The 12,143-nt window shown below is 35.0% G+C and overlaps 1 protein-coding gene across 1 annotated transcript in view; it reads left to right on the top strand.

The window, feature by feature from the left end:
• Positions 1-12,143, top strand: part of LOC143226196 (uncharacterized) — a 38,448-nt gene that overhangs the window by 6,704 nt on the left and 19,601 nt on the right. Inside the window, exons 3-4 of the mRNA XM_076456845.1 lie at positions 7,901-8,069; positions 9,503-9,614. Coding sequence (XP_076312960.1) covers positions 7,901-8,069; positions 9,503-9,614 — 281 coding nt within the window. The remainder of the gene's footprint in view (positions 1-7,900; positions 8,070-9,502; positions 9,615-12,143) is intronic.

Here is a 12,143-nt window from a genome sequence, read left to right as displayed (position 1 = left end):
CCATTGTTGACATGCTAATTCCATTACTTAATTGTGAGGCAAATTGATCAGCATGAGCCTAAATATCAGGAGGAGGAGGAAACACCAAAAAGGGACAGTCAACAATTGTGGAAGTGGCTCCTGTATCACCTGTCAGTCTCACCCTTGCCCAGTATTCTCACCTGTGTCTTATTATTACAACTTTTTTTCTGAAATCTTTCATCTGTACACCTCTCCTCTGAGGCTCTTTATAGAAATCTAAGGGGTTTTCTGGGGATACCCGTACCTTTCTTTCCTACGTACTAACTTATTTTTCATCTTTGGCCCTGGCTTTGCATCAGTGGTTTCTTTGTTGTAATTTTGGCTTGAGTGAGTTTGCAGTCAACTTATCTTTGGTAATTTCATATGGCCCCATTTCTTCAGAAATATGTTTTTGATATGATTCCAGAAACACTAGAATCACAGGTGGCATTGGTTTAACAACTACCTACTTTTTCCATTATTGTTACATGTTTGTCTCAGTCAGAGCCCCATATGTCACCTATTACCATTTTCCATTCTTCTCCTTCCTATCTCTTACCTGTCTCTTCTTCTCATGGTGCCTGTTTTCTTTTTTCAGTGATGCACCTTACACCTCAGCAGTACTGGTGACTACCCAATGGATTCTGGTCCAGTGGGAGTTTGGCTTGCATAATGTCTTCATCACTAGCATTTCTTTGGAGATCAATGGGTTCTTCTGGTTTTATCAGTAGGACTTGTGATCCCCATTTTCTTCCTTCCTCCTTGGGATCCCATGTTATCTCAGCAAGTCATTGAACCTGTTCACCATCCCTTAGCTGATATTTATTCCTGACATTTTGTTGTTTCCAAGAAAACTGTGGACTGGAAGCTCATCATAGATTTATCTTGCCTCAACTGCTTCATTTACCTGCTCTGGTTTACCATGCAATCTTTTCTCACCCTGAGAAAGGGTTTTCCTTTTCAGGTTTATGGAGGAATCAAATGGATGTCACCAATGTTTATCCCTGTATACCTATCATCTTGGTCTTATCTTTATTCCCAGTTTGGTCATCTCAGGGCAGTTTATCAATTGCAAATCCTACCATTGAGGCTTGTTTCAACTCCTTGTGTTTTCTGTTGGGTAGTCCAAGTATTTGCTTGATGTCTTCATGCTCTGGGGTTGAGTTTTCACTTTTACACAAATGGCTGGCTTCTTCTGACTCATTCTGAACTGGAGTTGACCAACTATACTCAGCAGCTTCTTTTAGCCACTTGGGTGGGCTGATTAAACAAACTGGACTTTCTCAATATCTCCTCCATTTGGAGGTCTTTTACAACACTCTTATCACTCAGACCCAACCTTTTATTTTATTTGGAATTGTTAATTCTCATCACCCTTTCAGTTTCATTACTTACTGCTCACAAGGTTCTATCACTTTTGTGATGTGGTTTTCATTGATATCATTGGGCTCTCATGGTCATGCTCATGTGAGATTCCTTCAGTGAGCTCTTCATGATCAATGAAACCTTGCTCAATGGATCCACTTTCTATCCCAGTTACTTTTCCTCTTATCCTGCAAGATGATCATCTCTGGTTGTTGGACAAGGAATATTCTTCATTGGGAATGCCATTTCCTCCCCCAAATCCTGATCTACATCTTTTTATGAATACATTCCTGCAGGGCTGAGTTTTACGAGTCAAACACCAAGAAACTTTGGGCCATTGGTCTGTGGATGTAATGCTTTGCATGTAAACATTCTAATTATGCCTCAAGTGTTGAATCATTTTCTCCTTCTCATCTGACATTGTCTGCTTCACTCTGGCATCCACCACTTGGGAAGTGGATTGATGGTCTGTGCTAAAGATATATAGTGCTCTTATTTGATCGAAACTCGACTATGGTCAATGGCTCTACCAGAACCTCAGCCTTAAAGATGCTGGACCCCATTCATCATCAAGGACTTCGGCTCTGCACTGGGGCTTTCCGTACTTCCCCAGTTCAAAGCTTATACATGAAGTCTCATGAACCTCCTTTGCACCTATGCCGTTTGCAACTGTCTTTACTACATACTTTGAAACTCCGTTCCTTACCAGAGCATCCCACCTAGGGTTGTGTTTTCCTTCATCAGTGGGCCATACATTTTCAGAACAGGAGGATCTATTCCTCCTTTCAGTTCAGATGTCCAGATCTTCATGCATTTCTCGTTGTCAACATGAGGTGCATTCTGATATACACAAGAGATTTCAGGTTACTCTCAGGAGGAGTTAGGTCTTCACATTAGCCTTTTGGAACTCCTTGTTGTTCATCAGGTGATAGATCAATTTCTGTTGTCTTGGCAAGGTATGGTAGTTATGATTCATTCCAACAACCCAACTGTTGTTTCTTGCATCACCCACATTCTAAAGTTGCTCTTTTGCACTCATAGCCATCAGATTAATTTGTTGGCTTGTCATATATTATATGCCCACAATCTTGTCATAATTTGTCTGACCTGTCCAGACAAATTTCAACCCATGAAGTGGTTTGTCAACCCCTAGATATTCCAATTACTATGTTGTCAGTTGGATATATTCCTCAACTGTTTGTTTGTTTGTTTCTGAGTTGCATTCCAGACTTTTTCTCTCTTGTTCCCCAGTTCCATATTCTTTGTCCATGAATACATTCATCTAGGATTTGGAAGACCTTTTCCTTTATATATACACTTATCCATGTTTCTACTACAATAAGTACTTTCCCTCATCCAATCTGTATTTATTTCTTCTTGTGGCTCCTTTCTAGCTGGCTCATGGTTTAGTCCCTCCTCCTCCAGGAATTACCTCTATTACCTCTCTCTCACAGTTTTTCACCTGGTAACCTCTTTCAGGGTGCTTTATCTTTCAGTTCCCACACTTCAGCTTCACATGTGGCTTTTGTTTGGTCCTTTACAAGGGGTTTAAGACTTGTCTGCAAATGTAGCATTTCTGTTGTTTTACACCCATGTCTGTGTATCAGTGTGTGTGGAGAGTGTTCCATTGTTGGTCTATCTAGTATAGATTCTCTCCTTCACTTCCTCAGGTATGATTTTTTAAGTGATTGTTTGACAAAGATCTATTTTTAAACTGTTGTGAGTTTTAATGGCAGCTGTTTGTTTTTCTCACTTTTGCTATATGTTTTCCTCTTTGGTTATTTCCTTTTTATTTCAGTCTGTGTATTTCCATCCTCCCCCTCCTTGTACCACTCAGTTGGTGGATTTGAATCTCACAGTTGTTTTTCTTACCCTTTTCCATTCCCCTGACATCTGATCTTCCTTATATCACCTTTCCTTGAAGACATATTTCCTGTTCTGTTTGTGTGGTGTGACAATTGTTTTGTTTCAACAACTCAACAATTCTCTCTTGCTTTCCTTAAATGTATTTCCTTCTCCTTTTGGCTTGTGTATGTCATAGGTTTGACTTGTTCACCATCAACATTTACCAATTTTCATACCACAGCCTTATGTTCTTTTATATCCCAATCCTTTCTTCTTTCTGAAATAATCATCATTGCCTGCAAAGGAAATTTTACTTTCTCTTTTTCCTTTCCTTCCATATCCCTTATTTCATCCCATTCTGATGCAGGTCATTTCTTGTGTCCAGTCTTTGCTTTAGAGTACTATGTGTCATACAAAGCACCCTTTTGTGGCTCTCACTTTCTTTCTCCTGAATCTTGTCAATTTGTTTTATGTTTCATCCCACCAGACCCATCATCTGTCAATGTCTTTGGCTGCTTGTTTTGAGTGTCCTTTAGTGGAGATTATCCAGGCTAGCATATGGACCACTTCTCAAACCTTTGTGTTGCACTGCTTGCACAGTTTGATGGTTTTCTGCTCAGCTTCACATTGTCTTCCCCCTGTAGCTGTTCTCTATAAATTAGTACAATGGGTGAGTAATTTTTTCTCATATTTTCAAGGGTGTACTTTACATGTTAGAGATTCCACTCTGTGGTAAGTGATGATGAGTCAGGTATACTAACGATAAAAAGCCACTGAGATCTATAAATTCTGTCACGCTCGCAGTTGAGATGGAGTGTTCCATAAGACTTTTGCAGGTTTTTACTCATGGTATCTTGCATTGTAATTATGTTTATACAGGATTGTGCACTGGACTAATATTACTAAAGCAGAAAAAGGTTGCTGTCCATCTGTAATGTTACTTAGGTTGCCAGAATTCATAACAGTGTGGTTTTCAAAATAAGGTTTTGTGGTCACCCATTGCACTGTCTCCAGTGATATGTTGTTCCAGACTCTCCAATGCATTTTTGCCCGTTCTTCCACTGGAGTACAGGAGTCCTTGCCAACTCCCAGCTCCTCACTGCTGGAAGGTGGATCATGAAAGATCCTGTTGAATGTACACAATTGCACTCAATCTAAAGTAGTGTGGTGACATTGCTCGGGACTGGATTTTTCCATCTGTTTTGCACTTTGCTCCTCTGGCTGGAAACCCTCCTGGATGGTCAGTTCCTGGGTGATCAGTTGGAATTGGACCAACCAACATAAATCCTCATATGAGTGGCTGGAAACTTCCTCCTACCATGGACTGAATGTTAAATCCCCAATGCCAAACAGTTTTGGATTGGAATTGACCTTTCATGTTGTATTTTCAACTTGATAATGAATCCAAGTGTACATTCCTGGTTTGTTTGTTTTCTGCAGGTTGCAGACTGTTTTCTCCTTCTGGTTCCTACATCTGAGGTGAATGATTGAAAACCCTTCTCCTACCATGGACTGGTGGAGTTTGTCCCAGTGCCACTGAACTGGATTGGAATTGACCTTCTGCTCACACACCCTAGTCACTCTACACATATTCCCCTTCCTTAGGGATTTGGAAATGTTACATTGTTCCACTCTTTAATTGCAACAACACCCCTGTTAGTTCCACATGAGTGAAGAGTATACCTGGTTCAGATGTCATTTTCTGTGAAAATGTACAACTGTACAGAGGGAGTCAGCTACAAAAGGAAAGTTTGTTGAACTACTATTATTGAAGGATTGTTGCATGCTAATCTGCATGCTTAAATGTAGCTGAACCACATGGAAAAAAGTGGGAGTCTGAAGGCTAGTGGTGAGCAAACATTTAAGCACTAGAGAGCAGTAAAATCAAGCATAACTGTAAGTATTCATCAGAAATATGTTTTCATCGTAGGAAAATATTAGGTTATTGTGGACCCCATTGGCTTTTCTATTACTACTGTGAATTGGAAAAAGACACAGGTCATTTCACAGAGTTCTATAGCTTCATTCTGTTTAGTTACAAAATGTACCCATCTACAATGTTTACTGACAAAGGTTACAATCTTTACTTGACTTACCTTGCTTTTCAAAAATATTTCCTTCTTATGAAACATTCTAAACTGGAACAGCTACCCAGAACACAAACTCCAAAACATTACACTTATTGTTATCTAATTAAATTGTGAACACACCTAAGCAACTCGCTTGTACCTAAATGCCCCATTTATACCTGTTTTTCACATAGTGGAAAATAAAAAGTACAGATGTGGTAATTTTGCATGCAGTCTGATTTTTTTCCTCTTGGTTCCAAGGCTGAGTTTGTGGGTGATCAAGGGTGGGCTAGTGAGAATCTAAGCTGTTTTACCTGTACCTTCCTTTGTTCAGACTGCTATTCATGAAACTTGAATGTGCATTCTGCTTCCTGCATCCCTTTTAACAACTAGTATGCCATGTTTGTAATGTTTTTACTATTTCTCCTGTGGCTTGTAATCTTCACTTTCTTTGGAAAAAACTAGTTTGTCTGACTTTCTGGTCCTTCCACCTTTGTCAAATATTATTTTTAATTCAAAGATATTTGCAGATCAGTTAAAAGAGGATGCAACCATACCTTGTCTTTCTTATTTATTGGATCAGTATGCCTTGGTTTTCTGTCACCTGCAGAATCCTTATTTGGACTCTCGGTGGTTAGCTCTTATGCTTCCTTGTTGTGACTGTAGAGAAGATGCCACTGTTCTTCTTAATCTCATTTTTCCAGGATTTGTCTGACACTGTTTTGCATTTTTTATAATCTTTGCAATTGTGAATTGGCTCTATAATTCTGATTTCAGTTTGTTGCATTCTATGTTTTTTTTCAGGTTGGAGGAGGAAGGCTTGCCCAGTTCATTATTGCTTACCTTTCTTTCATAATTGTAATGGCTCATGTGCAACATTTTGTACCTTTCAAATTGGGGTGAAGGTTTGCCCACTTAGGTGTTGTTTGCCTACTCTTCATAATTTCAGTGGCTTAACATGCAACATTCTATAACTTTCAGGTTGGGTTCTGTTCATATCACATTCTTATGCAGTTATATCATTTTGTGGTTCCCCTGGTCTAGTCACTACACATTAAAACTAGCTTTCCATCCACAGCTCTGTAATTGCAACAGTAGGATGTGGAACATCATTTGTGTGTTGGTGACCTGGACAAATCTCAAAATAATGAATGATGTTGACAGTGGCCAATTGGCCTATACTACCTACATTTAGATTTCACTTTATCTGATCAAAGATCATACCTGACCTGGACAAATCTCAAAATAATGAATGATGTTGACAGTGGCCAATTGGCCTATACTACCTACATTTAGATTTCACTTTATCTGATCAAAGATCATACCTGTTCCAAAAGTGGGTTCTCACTCGTTTGCTTTATTATATCTCAAGTTTATGCTCCTGTGTTTCTGTCGGTGTGGATCCCTCATTAACTGCTACACCTGGTCACTGCAAGATTCTGGCTTAAGTGGGAGAAGAGATAAGTGTGTTTGGGAAGTTTACATTTTCTTATACCAAAGATGTATTTATGATAATACTTCCTTTCACACTATCCCACCCATTCTCCCCACAATAGCCAACGTTTTGGTCTGATAATCTCGCAAGTTTTGAGAAAGTGAATAAGAAAAAATAACAGGGAGCTTATATGTGGATCAGATATGAAAGGTACATTAATATAGGTAGAGAATCACAAAATTAAAACTGCTAGAAGCAGTATAGTGTGGTATAAAGAATGAATCAAGCAAGATATAATTCTTACCAATGGTTAGATGGGCAAAGAAGAGAAACTTTGGTGAGGATAAAGCTAGAATGTGCAAAGAAGTAAGTATTATTAGTTTAAGTTTTGAAAATGGTTAAGGATTGAATCAACTGGTTTTAGAAATATTTTGAGTGAAATAACAAGAAGAATAAACTGAAAAATGATAAAATTACTTAAGTATAATTGATTCAACCTTGTACATTAGGCTTAACTAATTACTTGAGCTATTTCATTTTTTCAGTTTACTCAATCAAATTGATTAAAAGTAATTATTTCAATTAAACCTCTTTAAAACACTATGAAGTCCCATTCCAAAAAGTATAAAGAAAAGAGAAAATAACTTGTTTGTTATAGTTTTTAAATGTCAAGCACTGTGCAGACTTAAATTTCATCTACATTACACTAATGTCAATTGCAGAATGCCTTCTTTTTCTAGGTCCTGTTTCTTGAACCCATCTGTACAAATCTGTGATATTTATCAATTGGTAGAAAGTTTACTGGTTTAAGTATATTAAGTGATTTTACTTGATTGTTTAACTTTTATCATATAGAACTACCTTTGGAGGGAGAATTAATTAATAGGTTAGCTACTAATTTTTGTTTAAATGGGGTTTTAAACATTATTAGTATACATAATTGAATAGTGATAATCATTAAGTAATATCTATTTTTAAAATACTCAAATGTCAGTAGGTATGAGGTTGGATAAAGTTTTTGGATATTTTTTTTATTTTAAGATGTTTAAAACTTTTATTAGTCAGTTAATCTTGTATAAAGTGGGAAATCTGAAGATAGAGAATATTTTAAACAAAGTGTGACAAATGTGCCCAGTATTTTTCATGAACATTTTAAGTTTATCAAATAAAATTTCTTTTTATCTAGGTTCTAATTCTCACACCCACCAGAGAAATTGCTGTACAAAATTGTGATGCAGTTCTTTCAATTGGTAGAAAATTCCCTGGTTTAAAGAGTTACTATTTTATTGGTGGAATGCCTATTAAAGAAGACCATTTGAAGTTGAAAAAATGTCACATAGCAGTTGGAACACCTGGTAAGTTATAAAAATGCACACAGCAAATACATTTTCAGTTTTAACCTCATTTTTTCCATAGTTTGGAATTCAAAATTCTTATGATTACCTAAGTAAATAAATGAGCCACTCTTTAAATATATTTAATTTTATTACATAAACACTCAATTTTAATTAGAAAAAGTCATTTAGATTTTTTATTACATTTGTTTGTCATTAAAAATATAATTCTTTACATGTAAATAACTAAGCTGAATTAAATTGATGTTTGTTGTTTAGTCATTTAGATTTTTTATTAATTTGTTTGTCATTAAAAATATAATACTTTACATGTAAATAACTAAGCTGAATTAAGTTGATGTTTGTTGTTTAGTCATTTAGATTTTTTATTAGATTTGTTTGTCATTAAAAATATAATCCTTTACATGTAAATAACTATGCTGAATTAAATTGATGTTTGTTGTTTATTCATTTAGATTTTTTATTAGATTTGTTTGTCATTAAAAATATAATCCTTTACATGTAAATAACCAGGCTTAATTAAATTGATGTTTGTTGTTTATCACCAGCTAGAGATTTAATTATTCATATTTGTAGTAAAGTGTATGATGTAGGGTTTGTTTATAGACTATAGGCCAAAAATATATATATGAAAGTTACTTTTATTACCTTACATATTCCATGTAGTTGTATATTTTTGCTTCATAAATGTTAAATCAAGATTGTTGTTATTTTATTGTGATTAGTCATATAATTTTGTGATTGGATGAAATATGAGTATTACTCATCATATTATGAAGATATTAAACAGACACATGGTAAACATGATTTATCTTTGCCTCTCATTTGTTTTAAGTAATGTATCTGATGTGTGGAAATAATAACTTAAGTAATTTTTAATTAACTATTATAGTGATAGACCAAAAACATGATTGATTGCAAAATTGTACCAATGTCAGTATTTAAAGGGTTAAATTAAAGTAATTTAGTTTAGATTCATCATTTCTACTGATGCTAATTAGCATAAGAACAACACTAACTTTCCTTTTCATATGTTTATCCAACTAACTCTGATCTACTGTATTTCTATTTTAGTAAACAAGTTATTTCAAACATTCTAATCAATACACATTAGACCAATGAAAGAAATCAGACTGTTTCTGTTATTTTGTATGAGTTTTTCTACTGTAATTGACAAATAGTAAATTGAAATTTCTCTTAATATTTAGCTCAATTTTTGTCTATTCAGTATGAATAAATGTCTGTTGATACAGTCATTGGTAAAAGAAACTGTTCAACTCATCTAGTGTTACAGAAAATGTTCTTGCTTTTGAATAAGGCTTAGTCCTGGTTTACATTGAATGTATTATTAAGACTTCACATTTCATTTACAGGAATAGAACTTATTTAATTCTGGTTAATACTAAAATTGATTTGAAAATTTTATTTTCAAGGAAGGATTCAACAGCTGATAAATGAAGAATTACTGAAAACGGATTCTGTTCGACTTTTTGTGTTGGATGAAGCTGACAAACTATTGGAAGAAAGTTTTCAAAAGAGCATTAAGTAAGGTTACTAATTTTCCATAATGTTTTTATTCTTTTCATGAATATTTTTATGTATGTGGTCAAAATTCTTATAATAAAAATTGTTGTGTAAATCCAACTTTTATAATAAAGTTTTCATGAAATGTTTTTTTCAAGCAAAAAATGTTTGCAATATAATTTTAACATACAAATGCATTATTATTACTCAATCTAGGAAATTAATAATCTTGGAATAACTTGTATATATTTATATATGAGGTGTATAGGGAGCTCTGGGAGGGAAATATATAAACTAATAAAATGGATATGATACTCATTTCAATATTTTTATTTTTATGTGCTTCTTTAAAATTTTAAAACAATATAAATAAGGTGCACCTATAAAAACAATTTTGATGATATATTTAAGAAAGTTACTTACATAAATTACATTTTTGCTGCTTATTAAGCAATTATGCCAAGTTTGAATTAATTTGTGCAGTAAAATTTCATAATTACTTATGCACCACATCATGCTATTGGCTAGTAATGACCTTATAAACTCTAAAGTGAAATAAAAGTGATCAAATAATCAAACCAAATTAATATATAAATACAATTTTAAGTGGGGTAGAATTATCTCTGAAGCCCTGAGTATTTTCCTTGTTGAATTTGAATTCACATTTTCAGTGAAGCATATGACTAAAAATTCCAAAATGTCTGTTACTTATCACAAACATGTCACACATAATCCTTACTAACTTGTTGCACAAGCACCAGTGAATTTTATCTAAGTTTCATTTTACAACCCTACTTTAGATTTTTTCTATGAAAATTGTGTTGTAAACTTTACTACCAATTTTTTTCCAAGTATTTATGCCATCATCTGAATTACTTTTGTGGTAAATCTTTTGCAATAACATTTATTGTCTGCAGATTCACAGCTGGCTATTATGCAGTCCTTTTTTTAATGACGCTAGTTTCTCTTTGGTAGCTTGAATGTCATCACATGTCTAAGTTGATTTATCATTCAGAGTTAGTGACTGTCAAATTAAGTTTCTTTTTATTTCTCCAATTTAATTTTTTTTCATGTATCATTCATGATTATATCATGTCTGTTCTATTAGAAGCTATATAACTGAACATTTGGCCACCTTCAGTTGCCACAGAAGTCACATAGTTAACGTTTCCCTCTCACTTTCTTTTTTTATTCCCAGGAAGACCGTACTTACGTCATGATCAAACTTTCCTACCAGATATGGCCACCACTTTGTTCTACTATTTTGTTACTAATTCTGACTGATCCTAATTCTTCTTCTGACAAAATGTTTTCTATTTGTAGTCATTATTGTTTGTTTTCTGCATTGCAAAAACATAATCGTTTTTAATAAATCAACATTAATTTTTTATACCTCATGACAATTCTTGTTCCATAGAAATTTCTTTGTCAACTTTTAACAAATTTATTTGTAGAGCTGATCTTTTTTGTTTCACAGGATCCATAATGATGAGAAAACCCACTTGTAGAGAAAATTATATATTTAAAAACAGCTGGAATGGGTGGAGAAGTCACTAAAAGAGGAGAGAACAATGTTTTGACCTTCTTCAGTCATCATCAGGTTCACAAAGAAAGAAAGGGTTACTGACCAGTAGCTGATCGCATCCAACATCTAAGCACGCCCTCTACATTCCTACACTCAATTATACAACCGCCTTCAAACATATGGTCAGCTACCAGTCAGTAACCCTTTCTTTCTTTGTGAACCTGACGATGACCGAAGAAAGTAGATGAGTTGTTCACTCCTCTATTAGTGGCTTCTCTACACAGTTTAGTCGTTTTTAAATATATAATGTTTATCAAGATATTCCTGTCCACCTGAAACATGGTCTTCAGGCTACATCTCATCACATTTGCCATTTGTCCATGTCTTTGGTTTTCTGTGGACATCTTACAAGCTGGCCTGAGGGGGCATACATGTAATTTTTTTTTTTGTTGCTATTTTTTCTGAATCACATCACTGCATCTTCAATTTAAGGTCTCTATTTTCAACCTATGGTTATTCTTCAGGCACAGTGAAATCTATCTCTTGTTTATCATGTTCAGACTCTCTAAGATTGTAAATCATTTTAGCATCAATGCAAAAAGTACAAAACAAGAAAATAAAATAAGTGTACTCTTTTCATACGTATTCAGAATCTATGTTCATATTGATTCACTGATTCAGGACTCTTGCATGTTTTGTTGCTTCTTTATAGTGGAGCTTCATGAAAGGGTGTGGCATCTTGGAAGTGGATAGAGGGTGCCACCTGGTGGTTGATTCCTCATCAGACACCTTTTCCACCTCCTTATGCATATTATTACATAACATAAGAAACATTGCCCCTCGGTGTGGATTCCTGTACATGGTGAGGGGGGCCTCCCAGGGAAGGTTCTGTTCTTTCAGTTTACCTCCTTTGGGATCTAAACATCCACCAACATGTTTGCCATGCGTGGCGACCCGTGAAGGGGAGGAGAGGATCCTGGTGGTTGAGGGGTCCAACCCTAACACACCACTTTGGTCTTGAATTC

The sequence above is a fragment of the Tachypleus tridentatus genome, chromosome 9 (assembly GCF_004210375.1).
Source record: "Tachypleus tridentatus isolate NWPU-2018 chromosome 9, ASM421037v1, whole genome shotgun sequence".
In the NCBI taxonomy this organism is placed as follows: Eukaryota; Metazoa; Arthropoda; class Merostomata; order Xiphosura; family Limulidae; genus Tachypleus; species Tachypleus tridentatus.
This window is presented reverse-complemented; position numbering and strand designations above follow the sequence as displayed.